We start from the raw sequence: 25,370 nt of genomic DNA, 5'->3' as shown, positions 1-25,370 counted from the left end.
CAGCTCCTCTGCCAGGTTTTTTGCTTTGTCTGCATTGCAAGGATTTACATTCTATATTCACCCTGATAAATTTTGATCTCTAAGTGGCCCAGCTTTCAAAACATTACTTTTTTTTAGCCTACATACATTATTGTCTTTTTGGTGCACTTTTGTCTTTAATGTCTGAATTTCCATTTCTATAAAAGCAGTAAACTCTCATACGGCCCTGTACAACAACACCTAACACTTCCTATAGAGCAGCTGTCCCACATCTGTTCACACTTGTCTCCATCAAAATGGCGCCTTTATGGTCCGTAAAATAGAGAAGGTTGTCGGCCATGTTGTAGACCATTCTGCCTACTAAATTGTAGGCCGGTGTCTAAGACAAAATGGCGCTTCTAAGAGACATTCGCGCTCTAGTGACCGTAATGAAAATACCGCATTTAATTGGATAGGCTTGGCACCGCCTCACTCGTCTTATTGGAAGAGTATACATCTAACGCGGCTACGTAAAGTTTCGCGACGTATTCGCCTACTTTCGTCATTGCCGCGCGCCTTTCCTCACGCCGTCGTCATTTGGCAGCGCGAGCGGTAACACCATGGGCAGCGATTTCTACCTCCGGTATTATGTGGGGCACAAAGGAAAGTTCGGCCATGAGTTCTTGGAGTTCGAGTTTCGGCCGGACGGTGAGATGTGGAGGATGGGAGGGTCTGGAGGGCGCTGTAACCGGGATGGGGCCCGGGGGAGAGTGGCTGATACCGGGCCCGGGCATGCTGGGAGAGTTTCCTCCCCTATCCGCCTGTGCTGTGTTCTGATGAGGATCAGGAGTTTCCTCATAGGACAACACCAAGCCCAGTAATAATAATAATAACAATGCTGTGCAGGCAGAGCTGATGGCTTTGGTGGCATTTTGGGGTGAAGCCAAATAACCTAATTGCATGTTTTTGGAATGTGGGAGGAAACCGGAGTACCCGGAGGAAACCTACACCAACATGGGGAGAACCTACAAACTCCATGCAGATAGTGTCCTGGCCGAGCTTCAAACTTGTGACATAGCGCTGCAAAGGCCAGAGTGCTAACCACTGAGCCACCGTGCTGCCCTATGGGAAGGACATTGGGAATGGTAACTTTGTTGTGTACTTTTTGACCCCCTGTCTCTCACCCTTTTCCCCCCAAAATTCCCGGAGACATCAGTATTGCCTGTGGTCTCCCTGCAAGCTGGTGATCCCGTTTACTGACCACACACTGCTGTGATGAACCAGAATAGTTTTTTTAAGCTGTAGGTGGGTAGCAGCCCCGGTATTGTGATCCAACTCTTCATTAACCATTTAAAAACAGCCAGGAGGTCACTGGAAAGTGCCAGGTAGTGCGCCCAGCTAAAAGGGGCCGGGGAGAACACTGCACTGTTGTCTGTATGGAGGTGGCCATCTTGGTAGAGGAAAGGAGAACAGTGAGCAGAGCTGTAGTGACTTCAAATATCCAAAGTCCAGCAATCAGAGGCAGCAGAACCCAAGATTATGATTAATAAATAATATTTATAGAGTGCAGACACAGTGCTGTATGTTAAATAGGGATCTGATAAAGCAGATATACAGGTAGGAGGTGACATGACTATGGATTTTGTACAGCTCTGCCTAATATGTTGGCACTATATAAATACTGTGTATTAATAATGAGGTTGGAGACCTAGGAATGCCCAAACCCTATCCAGTACCAGAAATGTCACTGGTTTTTCATTCGTTGATTACCAAAGTGGCAAATCAGCTTACTGCTTGGGAACAAATATTTATACTCTTTATACAATGGAATATGACATTGAGTTCAGGTCCACTTTCGGAGCTTAAAAGTAAAAATGTCTCTAAAATACAGATCTTGACTTTCCCTTTTCTCCTTTACAGGTAAACTTCGATACGCCAACAACAGTAACTACAAGAATGATGTCATGATCAGAAAAGAGGTTTGTTTTGTTTTTTTAAATACCTTATGCATAGCATGCTATGAACTATCAGCCAGTGTTTACTGTGTTTCCCCTTTTTTTTTAGCTGCGTGCACCACCCAGGATTTCTCAGTAACCTTCCAGCTGGTTCTTGGGTGGTTACTAAAAAGTTGGCTCACCCTGTTCTCCCCAGGCTCTTTTAGCTGGGCGCACAACCCAGGACTTCTCAGTCACCACTTGGCTGGTACTCGTGTCACTCGGTGGTTACTGAAAAGTTGGGTCACAATACAGGGCCACTGGATAGTTAGAGCATAATACAAAGCCAATGGAAATATTGGACATAATAAAAGCATTAAAAGTTGGAACAAAATACAGTACAGAACTTTAGGAAAACTAGATTTGTCTTGTGTTGTCCCATCCAACTTTTGACCATCCACCTACAACTTAGGATCCACCCAGCTTAGGAAAGATTTCTGGGAAGAACACTGGTGTAGATATCAGATAGAAGTGCATCTATTTCTGGGTTTTCCTATTTGTAAATCTTTTCTTGCCGTCCGGTTTATGTGTTTTGCATTAGTATATCCCTGATGTCTAGGTAACAGAATGTTTTGTTTGTTTTCCCATTTCTGTGGTCCAGGCTTATGTACACAAGAGTGTAATGGAGGAACTGAAACGTATCATAGACGACAGTGAAATCACAAAGGAAGATGATGCACTGTGGCCCCCACCTGACAGAGTTGGTCGACAGGTTTGTATATATTGTGTTTCCATTGACCATATATAATGAATCAAGAAAACACTGATGGGGTGAACTGATTAGCTGGTATATTTCTAACCTGGTTTAAATGCGCCCTTTGCTGTGGGGTTCTTGTAGGTTTTATGAACGGTTGACAAACTTCAAAACTGGGCTGTGAATTGCAGTTCATTTGTGCAGAATTCAATTTGTTGTCACTTTGTTCTTCCCATGAAAGCTGCTTTGCTTTTGTAAAGCAGATCTTCTAATACTCCACTCCACCCTTAGTTTCAACAGGAGCTGTATTTGGGGCTTCTGGGTAAATATGAGCATGTGACCTTCACCTATAAAGCAGTGCTCAGACGTATCAGCCAATCACCAAGGCTAAGCACTTGGGGAACAAAAACATCTCTGCTCTCTTTAGGTGCCATCATTGGGTATTTTGGCTGCAATAGAAGAAACAACCGCACTGCCCTTGAATGTGTAAAGTCACTTGACTTGGCCACAATCAGGTTTTATACAACAAAATCTCCCCGCAGCTTTATAATATATAGAGTGAGGGCTAAGCAATCAATAAATCAGGTGGGCACACAGCCAGCCCAGCTATCTATAAATGTTGTTTTTATTAGATCTGAAATCATTATTTTACTGTGTGTGTGTCTATAACTGGATTTACTAATCCATTGTGGGGTTTTACATGTTTTCCCCTCTTTTATGCAAAGCAATACCAAGTCTCTACATCTGTCTGTACATTGATCTTGTTTTGTTTTTGCAGGAGCTGGAAATCGTGATCGGAGATGAGCATATATCTTTCACAACTTCCAAAATTGGTTCCCTTATAGATGTAAACCAATCCAAGTAAGTACTTTCTGTAATTTGTTGACCAATCAGTGTTTGAGATTGTGTTTGGGGTTCTCAGTAATAATTTGATTATAATCGGCTAAATATTCAGAAGAAGAAGCCTGCAGGTTTTTACTGTTCAGGGATTTCACATCACTTGGTCATATTTAACTGCAAGGGAGGGTAAAATCTGAAACCCGGCAATAAACTGAAAAAAAAAGACCAACTTGAGATCTAGCCTTCTACTACTAATATCAATTATTTATATTTCTGTCTGTTTTCTTAAAACTGGAACTTTAGTTCTACTTTAGTAAACACTTGTGCTGCAGCCTATATTTTTTGTCTGGCAGCAAGCCAGTTACACTTTCTTACTGGTTGTTCTAGGTTTATTGCACTTTAAGGTTATGAAATGTTATCAGTAAACACTAATAGCTTGCACAGAAAGTTTTAATTGATACATCTTGTTTTCCTTTTTTTTTTTTTTTTCAGGGACCCTGAGGGACTTCGAGTTTTCTATTACCTTGTCCAAGATCTAAAGTGTTTGGTCTTCAGCTTGATTGGGCTTCACTTTAAAATTAAGCCAATTTAGTTCTCTGGGAGAAAAAAATATTTTTTTATTTACGTTGGATGTGAATCTAAGGGTTTTTTATGTGTGGTTCTTTTGTTTTTATGAATCTGACTTTAATAAAACTGTTAATTAAATTCATTTATTGTGTGAATAGATTCCCCAAGATTATCTGCACTATGCTTGAATGGATATGTACGTACAGTTCTAATATTAGAGCAGGAAAGACCATACTTCCTATTAACATTATAGGAAAGGAAGCTCTGCTTGCTATATATCCCATGAAAGCATGTACGGCTGGTTACTTTACAATGTTAAATACATTATCTGCCTTACCTTCAACCTTTTATGTCCTTTCCACTGCATGCACAGCTTTGATTTGAGAAGCTCAGAGCGATCATGCAGGTAAGGTGCATTATTGTAGAAGGGACACCACCTGTCCCTTTTTGCAATATTGACCTGCCTGATCATACAAACTTTTAAGGTGCAACTTTCCAGCATCATCCAACCTTGATAGAGGGAATTGATTGCAATAAACCATCAATTCTTGTAAATGTGAAAAAAATACCAGAAAAGTTTGTGTCTCGGTTCCCTATGCTGGACAACTGATTGAAAATTAGACAGAAAGTAGCTGAGGACAGAAAAATATTTGAGCTGAGGGATAATAAAAGAAAAAAACATTCACTTTCCATTTGGCATGACTATACCAGATACACTGTACACACAGCTTGGCACAGGAAGGAACCAATGTGGATATTGAAACTTATGATTAACATAAGGAAACTCATCCTGGATGTAATACGTCAACTTGAGAAAACTATATTTTTGATGATACCTGCTTCTCCTGAACAGGTAGCAAAACATAGGAAAATAATGAAATTTATACCTACAATCTTCATATCCTATGGGGCAATATCTCGTCTCCTAGAAGAAAAGAACCTACAAAACTCTACAGGATGCTGGGCTTTCAGCTGAATCACGCTTCAACAATATCTTTACCAAAATTGTTGTAAACATCATGAGAAAAATGCAACAATCACAGCAGGAGGCTAAGACAGACTGTCAGGAATTCAGGGCACTGGCATTCAATGGGCTTCCAGAATCCTGTCTAAAATTGCCAAGGACATCCGAGAAAATGAGCTTTGTTTTTGTTGGCAGCAACGAGCTGACATAGTGACGTTTAAAGAGGAAGTGGATGCTTGACCGTGGTTTAAGATATCAGGACCAGCTAGACCAATATGGGAGATTTTAGAATATGTCTTTGAAATATAGGCAGCCAAAAGGGTGACACAAATAAAAAAAAAAACGGGAATTTAGATGAAAGTGGCTGATGATACAATTTGAAGCCAACAAATTAAAGTGTAAAAAACATGTTCCCTATATGCTGTGCAGCGCTACGTAATATGTTGGTGCTCTTTAAATCCTGCCTAATAATAATAATCAACATATCTGCCATTGTAAACCTCCATTATAGCAACACAACAGCCATGAAGATATTTGACCGTGATAATATCACCCTGATGTTATTTATAGCCTACCGTACACATTACTATTACAACAGACGCGACTGAATGAGTCGAAAAATACTACATTTTCATTGGATTTCATACAGGAGTTTGATAACTATGAAGTGAACTGATAAGTGATAATTAAACTGATAATTAAAGATTATGGCCTTCACATTTTCAAGTGATTTGCAAAGATATTCATCAGATATTTGACAAAACCGGTTCAAGTCAGTCTCAGGCTTATTCACTCATCCCTAGGCCTATAGCATCCTGGTCCAGGGAACATTCATTTGTCCTTAGGGAGTCAGGCAGGATTGTTTTCTTTATGAGCAAATTAGCCCAAATTGTTTGTTTTTGTTTTTTTTTTACCTTCCACTGGATCCGATATCTTCTGACTCTTATTTCAATAATAGGAAAATAACTAAAAATGGCTGTTTTGTTTTAGTTTTTCTATTAAAGCAGCAGGAGTTTTCCGAATGTTTACTGAATGCAAAATATGCTGAACTAAAGGATGACTTTTTTTATTTTAAAAAGAAGAGGACTAAATGTTTGAAATCCGATGAAACAAACTCACAAAAATTTCTGAAAATATATATACATATAAAAACACAGTCATGGCCAAAATTATTGGCACCCTTGCATTATGTCAGAAAATGCGCCACTTTTGCCATGTTTTTTTTTTTTTTTTTGCCACTGGAGGAACATGAAAAAGCAGAGAAAAAAATTCAGACATTCCACAAAACGTCAAACATGGCGTGGACAAAATTATTGGCACCTTCAGCTTAATAGTGGGTAGCACACCCTTTGGAAGAAATTACTGATGTTATCACTTTCTATAACAATCAATGAGTCTTTAACATCTCTTTCCTGGAATTTTGGACAGCTCTTCCTTTGGTTTGAAGGCAATGACATTGTTTAGTCCTAGATGATTTGTAGCACTAAATAATGGGATTATTTAGTTTCATGTTGCAGTAATCTCTTATCAATGGCCCCTGTTTTTGGTGGGAGTTTATTCTCTCCAGTGTTATGAATTGTATATAATCGGTGGTCATGCTTCATTCCTACATGGTGGCTAACAGTTTCCTGTTAGTAAATAAGTCATTTGAAGTAAGTAAGAAGTGTGAAACGTGTTGGTATGTTAGGATTGACTTGACCCAGCCTGTGAGCACTGTGGCTCAGAGGTAAGTGATCTGGCCTTTGCAGCACTAGGTCACAGGTTTGAACCTTGGCCAGGACACTATCTGCATGGAGTTTGCAGGTTCTCCCAGTGTTTGTGTGGGTTTCCTCCAGGTACTCCAGTTTCTGACCACATCCCAAAAAACATCCACTTAGGTTATTTGGGTTCTCCCCAAAATTGACCTTGGACGTATGACTGTGGTAGGGACATTAGATTGTGAGCCCCTTTGAGGGACAGCTAGTGACATGACTTTGTACAGCGCTGTGTAATATGTCGGTGCTATATAAATACTGTGTATTATTAATATTTGCATGTCCATGAACCTAATACTGGAATGACTGTCTACAAACTACTGGTTTGCTTCTCGTTGTATATGAGACACAATAAAACTCACTTTTTCTTGTCCTTGAAGTACACAACTTTGATGTTACTACCCATACAACCTCTTTTACAGAGACCAGATTTGGGTTTATCATTGTGTATCTGTATAAGGGCTTTGGTTATTTACATAACACCTATTATGTGATTGTCCTTTCCTTCTTCCTATCCTGCTGGTTTACAGTAAAATGGCCATCACGACCAAGAACCATGCCTAACATCTGCGGCCATGTTCTTGTAGACCTTCAGGTTTATAAACTATAGGCCTTGATTACATGACAATTATGCTATTAAAACCTGATTTTTTGGTGATTTTGTGGTAATATAGTCCTATGTTTATTATATAAATATATAATTATGAGTTTTATGGCCATTTTTTAGCGGTTCTAAAAACCAAAACAGTGGTGTTGTCCTAAAAACAACAGGCGACAGAAAATCTTTCAAAAGGTCTTTATTTTGATTTTGGGAGATTTCCTCTAACTTCCTGCTGAATATCCAGGAAATTAAGCAAAAAGAAATTTCTCGAGTGGTTCAGAAAGCAAATAATATATTTAACTCTTTTCTGCTCTATCAAAGCTGTGGATTTATAAACTCATTATATAAAGAATGAATGCTGATAAGACTTGGATGAAAAGTTTGCACTGGGGGAGGTAATTAGCCGACTTTTGTTTCACTCTCTGTAGTACCGGTAGGTGTGTGTTGGTTTCATAACCCATCACTAGATGGCGATCTTTCATCACACTTCTCTCGCTGGTTGCCGTGGAGGCTGCGGGACTAGTCACGTGACTCTTTCCGGGTTCCCCTTCAGTACTCTGCTGACTGTGCGACGTGCTGTAAAGAAAGTGGTCAGTGACGTCATGGTGGTAAGTTCTGGAGCAGCTGTGCCTCGGCAATGGTCGCAGAATTGTGTGCTGACAATGACCGTTCAATGTAGAAGAGACAGCAGACATGGCTGATAGGTGACACTGTGTATTACAGCATGGCATGCATTGGGCTTACACTGATTGCAGTGCAGTAATATCAGACTTGTATGCAAATCCTCACTGTATCACTTGCAGTAACATATAGGACTTCCTAATATTATTAATAAAGACTTTTTATATAGCGCCAACATATTACAGCGCTGTACATTAAATAGGGGTTACAAATGACAGACAGTGACACAAGAGGAGGGGACCCTGCCCAGAAGAGCTTACAATCTAGGAGGTAGGAGAAGTAACACATGCAGCAAATGTTTGAAATGGATCCAGAAGCAAAATAAAAAACAACTGATGCAATCGGTGAATATTGTTACCATAGCAGTCACAGTTTGGGACAAATCGGAGAACACGGGTGTGCTGGACACACTCATCTTTCATTGATATCATTTATACTTAAAGCAAAACTTTTAGCAAAAAAATAACACCAACATATTACGCAGCGCTGTACATTAAATAGGGGTTACAAATGACAGACAGATACAGACAGTGACGCAGGAGGAGGAGAGGAGCCTTCACAAACCAAATTCAGTAGGTCCCATGCTGTCCCAGCTTCTTTTTGGCGCAGACTGGACAGCTGGCCTTACCATCTTCTTATTCTTCTTCTGGGTTCTTCTTTTGTCGTTTCATCTCACACTGCACAGACACGAGATTGGGTGACGTGTCTTCCTGACAAATGTTTATAAAAGTGCCAATCTCACTGCACCTGTAGGAGATCGGCATATTTTTTAAATATTAGGGAAGCGTCTTCTGCGCATGGCCAAGATGGAGCATTCACAGAAGAAGCAGCCTGCTCCTTCACCGGTAAGCCCGGGTAAAAATCTGATGATGGGTCCCCTTTAAATTGAAAGACAATAGTCTGATTAAGTAATGAAACTTTGGTACCGGGGAGTCAACAAAGATTGCTGTTTAACCACCTAGCCGGTATGCCCGTACGAAGGTCGGGCAAAAAAAAAATAGCTAGGATGGTTAACCCCGTAATTTTGTCACATCCTTACCTCCATGGTCCCGCTGTGCACATCCAGCGGGACCATGGAGGTAAGGATTATTTAAAAAAAAAATTTCATGAAAAACAGTGGATCACTTTTGGTACAGAAATCTAGACCTCAGTGTAACGCTCAGGTGGTTAATGTAACTGACAGACCGCCACAGACAGTGATCAGTCAAATCATCAGCCGCTGTCATGATAATAAAGAGAAAGTAAACCTAAAAACAACCTAAAACAAAAAAATTCACTTCAATCCCGCAGGGCAGTCGATCTGTCGGGAGGTTTCTTCCATCGGGTCCTGCGCCATCCCGACATCCGTCTTCAGGCCGGCATGCTAGGCGTCGCCATCTTTTCTCAGTTCTTTTGGGTTCTTCTTACGTCACCCGACCCAGGCGCGGGATAGGGTAATGTGGATGGGAAAAAAACTTGCCGATCGCACTGCGCATGCGTGAGATTGGCAATTTCTTTCCCTTTTTGGTGAAAGGGCTCCTGCACATGCTCGAGATCCTCCTGGGATGTGTGACGTAGGTATCCCAGGAGGTTCTGTGCTTTTTTTTAAAAAAAAAGGGTTGCACTTAAAAAAAACAAAAAAAAAACAATAACAACCAGAATTTTTACCTTACATAAAAGGGTTGTCTGCCCTATGTAAAGTGAAATTTCTGGGTTTAGGTACGCTTTAGGTAGGTTCCCAAACAGCTCTGTACATGGAGGTGTGCATTCCATGGGACCTCTGAAAGTGTCTTGTAGTATCTGGCACCAAGATAATAACAGCAGATCCTTTAGGTCCAGTGGTCACCAACCTTTTCGGACCTACGGACCACTAAACTTTCAGACTCCGGACTGCGCATGTGCAGGGAGCCAGGTGTCACTCAAAGGGGAAGAAACTTCCCTCATAGTGAGGTCATGATACCAGAACCTGCCCACTCTCCCATCACAGGTCTGAGCCCGTCCAGAGACACAACCCGCCCTGAGCCTGGGGGCACCAGCTAGAGCCCCAGACCACCGGTTGGCGACCGCTGCTTTAGGTCACACTGCCTATGACTTCTTCCCTTCCTAGGTAAATGCTAGGTAAATTCCTAGGTGCACACGCACACCCAGCCATCCATATGATCTAAAACTAGGCCCCCTCCTTCTATTAATTTAAGGCCCAATTCTAAAACTCACATGGCCATTGAAAGTGGACAGGGGTCAGCATGGAGAATCTGGCTGCTCCACAGCTCTGCACCCTCCTATACAGCACACTGTAATGTATTCTGTGTTCTGACTCCTTTATCTCGGCCAGCATTATGATTTTCTGCAATTTCTCATATAGTAAGCAGTGCTCCACTCAGAATTTTTTAAGCTGGTTGGGAAAAAGCTGTAGGCAGGTGGTAACCCCTGTATTGCGTCCCAACTCTTCAGTAACCATCCAAAAGCAGCCGAAAAGTTCCGGGTGGTGCACCCAGCTGAAAGGGTCTGGGGAGAACACTGGTAAGCATCATGGGATCAGAATAGATGGGCCAGTCCCTGCCTTGGGCAACCATGACCCTGTCATCTGTTTACCAGTTGTTGTTCCCTGGACCACCTCTAATAGATGCTACCCAACGCATACCTGGAACACCTCACAGGACCTCCCTGGAGATTCTCTGACCCATTGTCAATCATCACAATTTAGCCTATGTTAGATTCTTCCAACACATCACCATTACTAAGCAACTGTTTACTTGTTGCCTTGTATATCCCAACCTTTACTGGGTACCACTCTATGCAGATCATTTTTATTCCTTTTACCTTTCATTGGTTTCAATGTTTTGGCTGATCAGTTTATTTGTCATGGGTTTGGTAACTAACATTGAAGCAAACCCGTGCTTGTCAGTCTTTGCAGCTCTGTTTCGTTATAACCGCTTGTTGTAAATCCATTAGGCTTCCATTGCCACATAATTTTAAAAACTTAGGAGAGGGAAAACTGTTCATAATATATCTGTCAGGTAAACGCTTCTTCAGGAGTCCCAGGCAAATAATTAAATCTGTAAGTCTCCGACTCCTCCTTTTGATGGTTTTTGTCTTTCTGCTGTGTGTAAGCAAATACAAATCTCACTTTCTTTTTCCATCGTAGAAATTTGCACTACAGCTCAAGGCCAATCTTGAGAACATCACACGGCTTCGGCCAGTGGGAGAGGACTTCCGATGGTTTCTGAAGGTAAGAGAATACAGATGTTGGTGTCACTCATCCAGAACTGTTACGCAGTTATGGCAGCCATGGGCATATTTCTTGTTTGGGTATGGAAGTCACTCGTTCATTAGCTAGATCAGTGTCTCTCAACCACGGTTACATGGAACCCTACAGTTCCTTCAGAGGTTTTTTGAGCAGTTAGTGATTCTCAGATCAGTTTAAGTGACCCCAATGATCTTTTTGGCTATCTGTAAGGGTGACATTCTTCCCACTGGCCAGCAATGCAGGAAGTATTCTGACCACCACTCTAATATATTGTCAGCTGTGAATATAGTAATTATAGGAGAGGTTCCCCAAGACCTGAATGTTATTTCAAGTGTTCCCCTATAGTAAACAGGTCAAGAAACATTGGGCTAGACAAATACCTTGGAAATGTGGCCTTATAAATCTGTAAAGGATTATGTCACTGATTCTTTATAGTCTTTGGTATAATTGAAGCCTTCAAAAAGAATGGACAAAGTGACAGATGTATATGAAAAGAAAGCACCCACTGATGCTCACCAAACCCCATATGAGCGCCATATTGGCTAAAGTTAGAGCTTACACAAGGCTGATGATTTCCTCCTCTCCCTCACTTGTTTGACCAATCAGAATGAAGCATTGGGAAGAAAGGGAGCAGGCCATGCTTTTTTATACCCAAAAGCACTAAAGGCTGCATTTTGTTAGGATCAGTAGATATTTTCAGTACTTGTTTTTAAATGAAACATAAAAACTATTTTGCTGGTGCCGTTCACCACTATATATGTGAATGGTGCACCACTAGAGGCTACCCCAGCACCACTTCCGAATAAGCTTCTTCTTTATAAAGTGATCCTTAGATGACCCCTGTGGCTCTGCTTTAGCCTAGGGTGAGGAAGTGTGTAGCATTGCACTACAGGAGTGAAGATATGGGTGTTCTCCATTACCCATTGGGAAGTCACTTTGGGTTTAGTAGTCCAGGCAAAGTAACTAGTGGGGTCACTTTGTAAGTGAAAGCTCTAAAATCTTTTTTTAACAGTTTCATAAGTTCTAACACTTTATGGTGCCAACTATATTCTAAATCTAAGTTCTTTTAACTGTTTCCCAATATACTCCCTGAAAATCAGTATACAAACAGTAAGTTATTATTTTATACACTGGTTAATGAGGATCAGGTTTTATGATTTTGTTTCTCAGAAGGCCGTTAAGGCTCAATCAAATAATTAATTACTTCAGTTGATGCTCTCGCACAATCTCTGCATTTATTTGTTTTTCTGATGTATAAATTGCCTTTCTGTTTCCTCAGCTAAAGTGTGGGAACTGCGGCGAGGTATCGGACAAATGGCAGTACATCACCCTAATGGTAGGTTCTACCGGTTCTACATAATAAGGCAATGACTGTGCACCCCTTTATACAAATACGTGCATTTTTTCTCTACATTTATAGTTAACATTCTATAAACACCAACAAGCTGGAATGTGTGCAGCCAGCTCATAACTGCAATCATTGAGCAGAATTATTAATCCTCCTTTACCTTGTGAAGCATGGTGTTCCATGCATTGTTCAGTAGGCATGGTGTATATATATGTCTGCTAATTTAGACAGCAAACCCTAAGGTATTATGTCACAGTTTTTGATATGTGCCATGTGTCTATTATTTCTTGTGATTATAATCATTTTCTATAAGATAGTCTTGAATGTTTAAGTGCAGATTGAAATAAGTAGACAGTTTCCAAATGTGATTGAAAAGTTTTAAAGATTTCTTTACATACAAAGGTTCTTTGTAATGTTAATGGGATCTTTCATGCTGTCACTTGCAGGACAGTACCCCTTTGAAAGGAGGCAGGGGCAGTGCCAGCATGGTACAGAAGTGTAAGCTGTGCTCCAGGGAAAATTCTATTGGTAAGTTTTTGCACATTGCCTAGATCTCAAAACTGCTTGGATAAAATTGCTAAATCTTTGGGAAGTTAAACATTTCCAATTTTCCCATATTATATATATATATATATATATATATATATATATATATATATATATATATACATACACATACACACACATATTTATGTATATGTGGGTGTGTATGTTCAGCTTTGTTTATTTATATGCCGCAGTTCAGCTTTCCCACACTGATCACATTCACAATGAAACTTCCTTTTGTTTTTCCCTTTTAATGCAGATATACTGAGCACATCACTACAGCCGTATAATGTAAGTACCTTAGGATCAGGATGTTGCGCTGTCTTCTAACATTCTTGGATTGTATATGACTATCTGCTGCTGAAATCTACTTTCATGCTGTTTTTGGTTTTGCTCAGGCTGAAGACAGCGAAACCTTTAAGACCATAGTGGAGTTTGAGTGTCGAGGACTGGAACCTATAGACTTTCAGCCACAGGTAACTGAAGCACATACACATTTCAAAATATGTTTTTTTAAAAGTGTCAGTGTTAATAATATACCTGAGGTCACACCGAAGTTAGGCTGTATACATCCGTGCAATAATTGTCAATGGAAAGGATCTTTCACGACCCTTTCCAACGCAAAAAGACTGCACAATGCATGAACAAGTGCTGTACATACAGCACTGTTCTACTGTATGTGGAGGGAAGAGCGACGGAGCAGCATGGTGCTTTGCTGTCTTCCCTTCACTTTTATTACGGTCATTCGTGGACCTGCCAGAACAGATCCATGAATGATGAGCTCTGTACACACACCAGATTCTCCTCTGATATCAGCCCTGAGGCGAATATCGGATGAGAATCATCTGCCGTGTGTACGCAGCTTTATTCAGTGAAGATGACATTAGGGATCAGCAACTGAGATACCCTTCACAAGATCTCAGCAGCGAAAAAGCAAAGATGTCTTGTTTGAGAAACATGGATTGATTCAGCTTTGCTCTTTGCCAATAAAAAAAAAAACATTCCATTGGAAGGACACTGGGGTTATCATTACAACCTGTCTATCATGCTGATCCATTGACTTCCTTTGGGTCACTTGCCTACAAGTATGTAGATACAGTGAGGGAAAGAAGTATTTGATCCCCTGCTGATTTTGTACGTTTTGTACTGGATGGGTATTCTGGAATGACAATGACCCAAAACACACGGCCAAGGCAACAAAGGAGTGGCTCAAGAAGAAGCACATGAAGGTCCTGTAGTGGCCTAGCCAGTCTCCAGACCTTAATCCCATTGAAAATCTGTGGAGGGAGCTGAAGGTTCGAGTTGCCAAACCTTTCTGACTTGGAGAGGATCTAAAAAGAGGAGTGGGTCAAAATCCCTCCTGAGATGTGTGCAGACCTGGTGGCCAACTACAAGAAACGTCTGACCTCTGTGATTGCCAACATTGGGGTTTGCCACCAAGTACTGTCATTTATTGCGAAGAGATCAAATACTTATTTCACTCATTACAGGGTTGAGTGTCATTTTGTTGGTATTCTTTTTCTCACAGCTACAATAAACCTACCATTACAAATATAGACTGGTCATTTCTTTGTCAGAGGGCAAACATACAAAATCCGCAGGGGATCAAAGACTTCTTTCCTTCACTGTGATACTTTCCTCACCTACTGGAGGTAGTAAAAACACTTCTTGTCACAACCCTGTGTGCACATAGGACTTGATGACTGTTAAGGTTTTTTAGTAGTTGGGTGATTAATGAATGAAGAAAAAAATCCAAAGATAAAAGTGTCATCACATCAACTGGTCACCTCTCTATTAGGTCACCTCTACTCCCCGATCAGTCAGTAAGGGGACGATAGAGAGCTGATGACAGGAATGCAAACCCAAGAAAGAAAAAAAAAATGTCATGTATAGCAATTGTTATTTTATATAGCAATCCATAACATACTTCCATTTATCATTTTTTCATTGCTTAAAAGATGGAATGAAGAATTATTGGTTGCTGTCAGCACAAACGTTTCATGCACAAGTCCCAGATCCTTCTATCAAATTGATTGTTACATTCTGCAAGCTGTTTTGTGTTACACAAACTTGGGAAGAACAGAGGGGGCTGCTTCTGTGCACCTTTAGCTGATCTTCCACAATGTGGCCTAATCTCCTTATTAGATTACTGATTAGTCACTCTTCCATCACCATGTCACACTGATGTGACCAATTATTGCCTATTATGTAAAGTGGGGCTTGTGAAAAACAAGTGAGAAATATATTGGCTTATACAGTGTGGGTGCTTGGTCTGTGACATATGTCACCCAGTTGTGCTCCATATCACAGAGTCAGGTAAACAAAATCAGCTAAGGATTATAGAAATGTATCTAGAGTGTATACATTGCTTAGGAAGTAAGAGATAACCATGTTAGTGCAGTGCTGACTGGTCTGTAGAGCCCGGTACACACCAGCAGATCCCATTTTGTGTTTGACTGTTTAGTGCTGCAGCCAGACTCATCCATCCTTCCCACCGCTCCTCTTCCGCTGTATCTCTTTGTAGTTCTCTTCATTGGCTTCCATTTCACCTTAGATTTAAATTCAAGCTCCTGTGCTTTGCCTTCAAATCTCTCCACAGTTCTTGTCCCACTTACCTTTCTGACCTGATAGAAAAATACTCCCCTAGCCGCTCTCTTCACTCCTGCAATGACCTACTAATGACTTCCTCACTCATAACCTCCTCACATTCAAGACTTTTCTAGAGCACCCCAACTCTCTGGAATGGTCTTCCTTGGCCTATTTGACTTGCTCCTACTTTCTGCTCATTTAAAAGTGCACTCAAAACCCATGTTTTCAAACTTGCCTACCCATCATCTTCTGTCTTTTAAAACCCTAACTAAACACTACTGGTGTGCTGCTTCTCCCACATTTGATTGTAAGTTCTTCAGGGCAGGGTCCTCTCCACCTGTGTCACTGTCTGTATCTGTCTGTCATTATTTGAAACCCCTATTTAATGTACAGCGCTGCGTAATATGTTAGTGCTATATAAATACTGTTTATTAATAATAAAATTAAAAATAATAATGTTGAATCTATAATTGATCAGTTGTTAGTCCCAAAACACTCAACAAGTGTGCTAGCCCTAAAAGGGGGGCTCATATATAGCCTTACCGATGCCAATTACTTTAGCCCCGGTAGCCCCCGCAACGTCCTCACTGTTAAGTTTCCTTAGGCTTTGTACACACGTGTAATAATTGTCATTGGAAAGGATCTTTCACGATCCTTTCCAACGAATAACAAATGCACGATGCATGAACGAGTGCTGTACATATAGTACTGTTCTGCTCTCTGGAGAGGGGAGGAGAACGACGGCGCAGCACCCTGCTGCGCTCCCTCTCCCTTCACTTCTATTATGATTGTTTGTCGTCCATCATCTGTGGGGATCCACCGGCGACGAGCGCTGTACACACACCAGATTTTCGTCCGATATCGGCCGCAGTATGAATATGCTGGTTCACACAGCTGCCCATATTCCTCCTTGCAGGTCTTCATACTTGTACTGATTTTTCATTTTGGACTTTGCTACAGATGGTGGGCTGTGATCTTATCACTGTTTATATTCTCTTCCATTCCTCAAACCTTGACCCTCCTATAAGACACCTATTGGAAATCTTGGGTAAATATTCTGGTGGCATAATTTCACTTCACCTACCTCTGCTTTATATTACCAGATGTCCTTTTTATACATGCCAGGAGTGGAGTCTCCAGCTTTGTTTAGTTGGTGGACAGAGAGGGGAATCACTGATATTTACACTTTCTTATCCATTGCTGGAATTATTGTAAGAACTCTTATGACACTCCATTGACAGAGCTTTTTTTTTTTTTTTTACCTCTCTTGTAAAAAAAATTGTTCCTCCCCTCTCTTAAAGAATTTGGGAGATGTCGCAGGGACCCAACTTATCTCTTCCAAAACACATTACATGCAAAACTGGTAGAGGGATTTGGGATTCTGGATTGGCAATGATAAATGGGAAGAAATTTGGGTCAAAATGCTCCCTAAATATCCCAGCTCTGGAAAAATCTTCTAAACTTCTATTTCATTGGTACCTTACCCCAATTATGAGGCAAAATGCAAGTATTAGCCCAGAAATGTTTTAGGCATTGTTCTATTCTACAGTACTATGGTCCGCATATGGTGGACCTACCCTAAAGTGATGAAGTTATGGGTCAGGATCTGATTTAGACTCTTGAACTTAGTTGGAAATCAGTGGAGTCAACATAAGATGTTACCAAAATAAGAAGTGTTGGTGCCACCTATTAGCTGAACAGTGAAATAGAGATGTGTAGCCCATAGGACCGGTTAAACATAGCTGCAGCTAAATGAATCAACATATATATATCAATGTTCCAATTTTAAAGGCAAAGGGTTGAATTGAAACATAAAACGTTCTATTCCAATATGAATTGTGTTGCATTTTTCTTCCTGCAGGCAGGCTTTGCTGCTGAAGGTGCAGAGACTGGGACACCCTTCAATGAAATTAATTTGCAAGAAAAGGTAGGAATGTCTTGGCAAAAAATGAAATCTGTAGACTTTATGGGCAAAGGAAAATGGAACGATTCCTAAAAATGAGCTGATTCACAGTATAAGTTTTGTTACATCAAAACAAATGTAAATGATAATTGTAAAGGATGCACTGGTGATTTATGTCTGATGTTATACTAATGCTTCAAATAAAGGGACCTTGTTATGAGAGGAAATTCAGATGACAATAGGTCAGGAAACTAATAGTTTTAACTAGGAAATTCTACACCAGTGCTGGTCAGATGAGTTTAATTTAAGCTGAACTCCAGACCGATACAAATAAAGCAGCTCTGTATTAATTAGCCTTCTGGAAACTTCTTTAGAGTGGAATAAAACTAAGAGGGTGTAAAGCAGCTAAGGAAGAAAAAAACAATCTCTCTTACATAACTGCAGCAGCGGGACAATTGCACCTCCTATCCTGATAAACAGGTTTGCTTTGCAAGGAAGCGGTGAAAATTGTTATAACTGATATGACAGAAATAAAAACCATTTATTGGTGAAATAGCTCCATTATATCTTTTTTTTATCTCTGGTTTTGGCAGTTTAGAGTTCACCTTAATTATTGTTCTGCTTCTGAGTGGTTCTGCAGCTTTTGTGATGTGATTCTGTGCTGTGGAGGTTTTCAAGCCATTGGGAAGATAGGGCAACTGCTCTATGAGGACAATCCATCAATAACAAATCTGCCAAAGCACTTTGATATTCCAGTGTTTGCTCTTTTGATGGGGAACTGTGTAATGTGCCAGCTGGTTCTTTGGAAGTGCAGCAGCAAGTGGTGACAGCGCTCTAACAGCCCTGGAACCTGCAAGCAATGACAGAACCAGGCCGGGTTTTACTGCTCCTTCTAATGGCACAAAGGGCCTGATCTCCAAAACTGAAGAAAATAGACTATCATGGGAGAACCTGGATGATTCAGACAACCTTGAATGAATTTGATGTAAAAGTGAAAACATTAATAGCAAATTATTTTTATGAAGTCTATTGCAGGTATCTTGGATCACCCAGATTTTCCCATGATAGTCTATGTTCTCCAGTCTTGAAAAGCTTTTTCTAACAGCGGGTTGTCTTTTAACCTCCCTAGCGGTTAATTTCTTTCCGGTTTTATATGTCTAAAAGCGGTACATTGTTTTTCATGAAAATTTATTTTACTGTATAATATAATAGTATGAGTATAATAAAGTTTGAAACACAAAGTAATGTAAAAACAATAAATTGAATAAATTAAAAAAATCTATATATTTAAAAATATTTTTTTTTAATTTTTTTTTAAATTAAAAAAAAATACACATTATACTCATACTATTATATATACTGTAAAATAAATGTTCTTGAAAACAATGTACTGATTTTACACAAATAAATCCAATGTATTGCATTCAAGTGTTTTGTATTGAATGCAATACAAATGGATTTTGAATTTCTCGCCCCGCCGGCAAAGTACACACGCACCAACATCACCGGGAACTCCCCGGTGACTCATCCTGTGCAGAAGACACCAGAGGAAAAAGACAGGGATCCCGGCGATGGACAGCGCGGGATGCCAGCGGATCAGGTAAGCGCTCCATTTACTAACCTTCCCATAGGTTTACCCACCCCGAGTGTGACTCGGGGTTACCACTTGTAGCAACTTTTTTCTACCCCGAGTCACACTCAGGGTAACCTCTGGGGAGGTTAAGTAATAAACAATACCTGTAAATGACAATAGTGATATGATTATAGTACACAATGAAACGAAGACCTAAGTGTTGTCTTATTATCCCTGCAGGACTGGACGGATTATGATGAAAAAGCCCAGGAATCTGTGGGAATCTATGAGGTGACACATCAATTTAAAAAATGTTGAAATCGATGGAATCAGAATATTTGTATGTTAATGTTTACAGTGCAGGCTGCCACGGATGGTTTGCAATATAACAAGAGACCATATGCCATACACCAGGTACAACAATTGGACTGTACAGAACTTTCACTTTCCATTGTACAAGACTGCAGCACTATATCCAAGGTCACTTGATAGCAATAAAATTACTGGATCTCCGACTTCTGTGTCCGGTTAAAAAGACAGTGAGAGTTATGTTTTCCTAAAAAGCCTGAGTTTCCAGACCCCCTGCAATATTTTTTTCCAATCTCGTGGTAGTACAAGCAAGCAGACACAAACTACATGAGAACAACAACTCTTTCTGAATTTAGGAGTAGTGCAGCATTGTTGCAACACCCTCATAGGAAGCCACATTAGGTAGATACCACATGCTTATGATGGCCACATTTGTTTTCTTTTTACCTGGTAATTCTGCCAGTAACACGTTTCTAGTACTAGGAGATATATATATATATATATATATATATATATATATAAAAATAATTTTATCTGGGATATGCTTATTTTCATAGTGGTTGAACTTGACGTGTGTCATTTTTTTATCTTGTGTAACTTTGGGTCAGTTAACCTTCCTGTCAGTCTGAATATTTAGTATTTTTAAATGTCAAAATGGTACATTTAAAAATACTTATTTGAATTTTCCCGCCTCCCAGCCACATGGTCCTGCCCTTCAGCCGCACCCGGTTGGCATCTGTGACCCCTAGCCTTGTGTTCTCAACGTTCACATGCCGGGGACGCAGATGCCAGCCTGCATCAGTGTAGCCTGGGGATGCCTGGCATCGTTGGGGGATGCTACAGACAAGTCTTAAAAATTCCCTGCCAAATCCACCCAGGGTGTGGCTTGGGGTTAACGCTTTTGGTACTGAAAATTAACTCCAACCCAGACTCTGAAATACCTTCAGGGATGTAAATGTATCGAAATCTGGTTCAATTTGCCCCAACAGGGGAATAAAAACTCCTTTTCTGATCCCATCAGATGTTTCTTGGATGACAGTGTCTGGTATCATTTCTTTAAAGCTTTAATACCCAGTTATATCAAGTGCTTCTAGAAAAGCATCCAGTTTTTTTTTTAAAGCAATCTGTCGTAGTTGCTGATACTTCTCCCTGAGAGAGCCGATTCCACATTTTCACAGAGCTTACAGTGAAGAATCCCTTCCTTATCCAAAGCGTAAACCCAGAAGCAAAGAGTGCCCTCTTGTCCTTTGTATCGATCTTAAAGTGAATACAAGAAGTTCACAGTTAAGGTTTGTACATATTTTACTGTTCCTTAATAAATCAGATTAAGACTAATTGTAACTAATTCAAATCTGGGCCAACCACCCAGTCATGATTTATTACCTAGAATAGCCAGTTTTATAATTACAGAACAGAAGTTGGTTCTGAACAAAAGAAAATTTCTCAATGGTGTTTAGCTACACATTGCTAAAGAAGAAACCTGACTGGGCACAACTCGCCATAATTCATACTGGAGAGAAAGCTTTTTCATTGATTGTGTTATTGGTCAGATAAGGCACTCAGATTTGTAAACCAAAATTATGATAAAATAAATATATCATACTGGCCAATCTGACTCCTACAGCATGAAATGCTTTACTTTGCTACAATGTCCACATATCATCCTGTATAAAATTACAATCAATAGATGTCAAGTAATGCTGCTGGAAAACAGTGCAAGCTCAGACTGCAGTGATAATGGAAAAGGCAACAAAACCATTCAGGATACAGTGATTAGTTTCATCTACTTCTTTGCAGGTTTTTCTTCAAGTACTTTAAAAATGTCCTCCAGGGATTGATGTACACACTGTACAAACTGGTTTACATCACGAGCTGGGTAGGCAGACACATTGCAACCAATCCATTCATCATGTACTCCATAACCAACCCCGAATCCATCAGAGACTACCGGAGCAAAGCCCCCCAGCTGCACAGCTGGGCTTGTTAAGGTGCTTGTAGAGAGGACATTATGGTTTATCTGGGTATATGCTGGATCCTGGAAGAGCTCCGGAAGGGACATTCCTCTGCCAGCAGCCAGGTAACGCATGGCAAAGAGGTGCCGATCAAATCCTTGACCTAAAAGACACAGGAGACATACAATAAACAAACCAGCATTGCAATCAGAGACTCAGGCAAGGTAAATTAGTCACAAATCTACTGTACATCAGAATTTATCTGCTCATTACACACAAAGTCAAGGTAATAAAGTAAGTCTATCTCCTAAAATGCATTTTGCCTAGCTGTTAACACGCAACCTGCTAGTTATAAAGGAAAACTAAAGATTGACTTTAAAGAATCCACAATCAGGTCAGTCATTATTTCAGAAAGGAGAGGTGATGTCCCTTTTACAATAATCCCTCCTACCTGCCTGACCACTGCAGGTATCTGTCAAAAAGTTGAGCTGCACATGCACAACTTCAGCTTTGGTTGCCAGAATATCCTGCAATCCCAGCTTCCCCTGAGCATGCTGGGAAGGTACATCAAGCTAGAATTAACAATCACGCTGGCAAAAGTACATCTATAGGAAGAGAAGACAGCAACACCCTGCAGGGAAATGGGAACGGTGAGTAAAGATGGAAGACGGTAGCACCCACTAGCCTCGTCTGCTCTGAAAAGAACACAATCCAGGATGGCGCAGGACCTACAGGAATCAGATTGCTGAGGGACCAAGGGCTTTTCAAAAGTAAAAGGTAGATGGTAATTTTTTTTTTTTTTTTTTTTTGCTTTATTCCAGAAGATGTCAGGAATGGCAGCAGTTCTCTCAAGTTTTCAATAAATACCAATTTATGTACTCTTAGCACCAAAAATCTGATCTGTGTCAGACAATTGTACACATAGTACAGATACCTGGATTTACATGACTATTATATCTCTAAACTGGCATTTCAGCCCAGGAAGTGGATACTGACTCTGGCTTTTTTTTAATTTTAACTATACAGAAGAAAGAAATTATTATTGGAGTTTCAATTACAGATTATGCCTGAATTCCAATATCTCTGCATCTTTAAACCATTTGCATTTGGCCTTTCTCCTAGCTGAACATTGCTGGACAAAAGCTATATGTATCCCTGAAATTACAGTTAGGTCCATAAATATTTGGACAGAGACAACTTTATGTAAGACTTTAGCTCCTCACATTTTTATGCAATCTTTTTTTTCAACCCACTGAATTAAAGCTGAAAGTCTGCAGTTCAACTGCATCTGAGTTGTTTCATTTAAAGTTAATAGTGGTAATGGTACAGAACCAAAATGAGAAAAAAAAGTTGTCTCTCTCCAAATATTTATTGACCTAACTGTATGTATTCTTCGTTCTGTAGACTTGTAGTAAACGATTTAAGGAAATAAAGCTCAGAAATGTTTGTACTTACCCATTGCTGCCTCCTTGGTTAGCTGCCCATGATACTTGGAGCATTCATTGAGCATTTCCCTGAGCTCAGCTGTGGTATGTTTGGAGGAATTCTTCACAAAAGCCTCTGAGCACTTCTTGGTAAAAATGCTAGCTGGCCGGATGGTCTCTGTGCGGCCATGTTTGAAGGCTGCGGTGCTGCATGACTCATAAGTAGCAGTTGTCTGCCCGTATTGCCTAAGAAAAGCCATTTGGAAAGAAAGTTGGGATATGGCATCAGGACTGAGCTTCTGGGTTTTCAAGAACTCCTTCCCTCCTCTCTTGAACTCCATGGTAGCTATGGTTAGTGAACCCACCAAAGCATCAAACTTTTTTTTTGCCTCAGTTACTGCAACTTTCAGAGAGTCATCTAAATTGAATGTAAGTTTTTGTACAGCTTTGCTGGAGTCCACAGCAGCAGGAGCGCTCTGAGGAGATACAGCCGGCCTCTCTGTGCTGTCCTTAAAAACCTCATTTTGAAATCTCAGAACAGCTACTCCATCACCCCATGAATGTTCAAAATTGATCGCTGCTGTCCCATCCTTCGTCATGATGATGCTGAATGATTTGTCAAACCAGCGGTTTGAACCCGAACCGTGAAGCATATTATGTGAAAGTTGAATGCGATCTTTAATGGGAAAATCATCCAGACACAAGCAAAACACAGCGGAATCGACTTTATGCAGAACCTCTTGGTTGCCATTGTCGATAAGCTTCTGCCTTGCTATTGCCCATGCGTTTCTGTCTTCACTTGTTAAATAGCCCAAAGGGAATTCTGGTGTGGGAGAGTTGTCCGACAGGATGTAGTTCAGATGGGCCTTAATTTCGGATGCCTTTACTATATTTCCATCTTTATCCAGAACATCAAATACATAGAAATTGCCATTGCGGAGGACCAGTAGATGTCTTGCCTTCTCATCACTTACAAGTTCATCCTTGTTCAATTTTGGTATTCGAGTGGAGTTAAACAGGCGAAAATACTGGGACATATCCAGTGGATACGCATTGACCATGTATGCCCCATACCAGGACAGTGAAGATGGCACAAGGCGGATGAGTTTTCTGAACTGCTGTGTGTCACTTTTGGCAGGATTGAGGTGAAATATCTCTGGCTCCAAATAACCAGCTCTAATGGTCTTTAGTAAACGCATGGCGGACACGGTCATGTTTGTGGCTCTAACAAGCTGGTTGTTAAATTCCGGCTTTGGGTCGGGAGTGAAAGACATGAAAGGATTAAAATTAAGTACAATCGGGTCTCTAGCACAGAGATACATGTCAAACCAGGGAGCTGCAAGCCAAGAGAAAATTATGTGTTAATACATTTAAAGTTGAGCATTTCTAAAGTAAATCACTGCAAGTATTTAATAATGATTACTCTACTGGATGTTAACTTTTCTTGTAAAATATTTTCCATATTAACCTTACGCTCCAAAAAGCAAGTGCCAATAGCCATCGGTCAATTCTCAGGTAATTATTATGTGCACCTGCACAGTCCCCTGACCTGGGCACCTCAACTAAAGTTTACTTATAAACCCCCCCTCCCAATTATTCATGGAAAAAAAGAAAAAAAAACAGTTGTATAAACTTACACCTAGATGAAAGTTATGTTACTGTGAGGGTGCATAGGCTCTAGTGCAAGACTGAACATTAAAAGAGAGAACATTCTCTCCTAAAAGAGAAAAGGGAGGATAAAATTATTTTATACCCCTCCAAAACCTACCTGAGATGTAACTAGTTTGTTTGTTCTGCTTGTCCTGTTGCACCAGTTCCTCATGTAGCTGCTTACCAACCCCATTTTGGAAGTTCAGTGCCAGTTGTTCCGTCTTCCTGATAATAAAAGAACCATCAGATTAATCTCTGTTCATTTATAAACCATCTTGGGTATTAGCAATTATTTAAAAGCCAACTCTACTCTTACAACTACGTGTCCCTAGTCACATTGTCCTATATGACTTGGTGATGCCTGTGCACTACATAACTGCTCAGCTTAATAGAGGATAAACACATTGTGCATTTCATTGTGGGACTGGCCCAAATGTTACCATTTACTGCTTTGGTAAAAGGGTGGGGGAGGACTGTGTGCAATTTATTTAACATTTGCCTCATACCTAAATTGTTCATCATCTAGAAGAGGTCGTTGTGCATTCAAGTATCTTTTCACAGTGTCTTCAAGTTTTGGTATTGGCAGTCTGGAAAAAATAAGGCAGGATTTTAAAAATGTTTAAAGAATCACAATGGCAACATAAATGTAGACTACATCCAGTATAAAGAAACATCCACCTATATATATTTCTTTATCTTAAACAGGCCACATTATTATTATTATTAATAAACAGGATTTATATAGCGCCAACATATTACGCAGCGCTGTACATTAAATAGGGATTGCAAATGACAGA

At 40.3% G+C, this 25,370-nt stretch overlaps 3 protein-coding genes across 6 annotated transcripts in view; 2 read left to right on the top strand and 1 right to left on the bottom strand.

Annotated features, from left to right (window-relative positions):
- Positions 1-508: 508 nt before the first annotated feature.
- Positions 509-4,195, top strand: MAGOH (mago homolog, exon junction complex subunit). Its single transcript, XM_072419669.1, has 5 exons — positions 509-666; positions 1,879-1,937; positions 2,554-2,664; positions 3,425-3,507; positions 3,979-4,195. The coding sequence occupies exons 1-5, from the start codon at positions 579-581 to the stop codon at positions 4,076-4,078; spliced, it is 441 nt and encodes a 146-aa protein (XP_072275770.1). The 5' UTR covers positions 509-578; the 3' UTR covers positions 4,079-4,195.
- Positions 4,196-7,824: 3,629 nt separating this feature from the next.
- CZIB (CXXC motif containing zinc binding protein) lies at positions 7,825-19,753 on the top strand. Of its 2 annotated transcripts, none has more exons than XM_072419666.1 (8): positions 7,825-7,980; positions 11,178-11,261; positions 12,559-12,615; positions 13,074-13,155; positions 13,433-13,464; positions 13,572-13,649; positions 17,624-17,689; positions 19,479-19,753. In XM_072419666.1, the coding sequence occupies exons 1-8, from the start codon at positions 7,840-7,842 to the stop codon at positions 19,554-19,556; spliced, it is 618 nt and encodes a 205-aa protein (XP_072275767.1). In that variant the 5' UTR covers positions 7,825-7,839; the 3' UTR covers positions 19,557-19,753. The 2 variants fall into 2 exon arrangements, with proteins under 2 accessions (XP_072275767.1, XP_072275769.1); XM_072419668.1 differs by lacking the exon at positions 7,825-7,980 and adding an exon at positions 8,850-8,898.
- Positions 19,754-20,201: 448 nt separating this feature from the next.
- Positions 20,202-25,370, bottom strand: part of CPT2 (carnitine palmitoyltransferase 2) — an 8,772-nt gene continuing 3,603 nt past the window's right edge. For 2 of the 3 annotated variants that reach the window (XM_072419663.1, XM_072419664.1), the window contains exons 3-6: positions 25,080-25,160; positions 24,692-24,798; positions 22,955-24,259; positions 20,832-21,662 (exon numbers count right to left, since the gene is read on the bottom strand). In XM_072419663.1, the coding sequence (XP_072275764.1) occupies positions 21,331-21,662; positions 22,955-24,259; positions 24,692-24,798; positions 25,080-25,160 (1,825 nt within the window). In that variant the 3' untranslated portion in view covers positions 20,832-21,330. Of the gene's footprint in view, positions 20,805-20,831; positions 21,663-22,954; positions 24,260-24,691; positions 24,799-25,079; positions 25,161-25,370 lie in introns of those variants that run through there. The other variant, XM_072419665.1, reaches the window with a different exon arrangement.

The sequence above is a fragment of the Pyxicephalus adspersus genome, chromosome 8, assembly GCF_032062135.1.
Source record: "Pyxicephalus adspersus chromosome 8, UCB_Pads_2.0, whole genome shotgun sequence".
Lineage (NCBI taxonomy): Eukaryota > Metazoa > Chordata > Amphibia > Anura > Pyxicephalidae > Pyxicephalus > Pyxicephalus adspersus.
The sequence above is the reverse complement of the archived record's forward strand: the minus strand, read 5'-3'. Positions and strand labels throughout refer to the sequence as shown.

Excerpts from the sequence above, each read along its gene's own strand:
- CZIB (XM_072419666.1), top strand. The coding sequence starts at position 7,840 with ATGGCGATCTTTCATCACACTTCTCTCGCTGGTTGCCGTGGAGGCTGC. Across the intron at positions 7,981-11,177 it reads TGGTCAGTGACGTCATGGTG|AAATTTGCACTACAGCTCAA; the intron begins GTAAGTTCTGGA and ends TTTCCATCGTAG. Across the intron at positions 13,650-17,623 it reads CTATAGACTTTCAGCCACAG|GCAGGCTTTGCTGCTGAAGG; the intron begins GTAACTGAAGCA and ends TTCTTCCTGCAG.
- MAGOH (XM_072419669.1), top strand. The coding sequence starts at position 579 with ATGGGCAGCGATTTCTACCTCCGGTATTATGTGGGGCACAAAGGAAAG. Across the intron at positions 667-1,878 it reads GTTCGAGTTTCGGCCGGACG|GTAAACTTCGATACGCCAAC; the intron begins GTGAGATGTGGA and ends TCTCCTTTACAG. Across the intron at positions 3,508-3,978 it reads ATAGATGTAAACCAATCCAA|GGACCCTGAGGGACTTCGAG; the intron begins GTAAGTACTTTC and ends TTTTTTTTTCAG.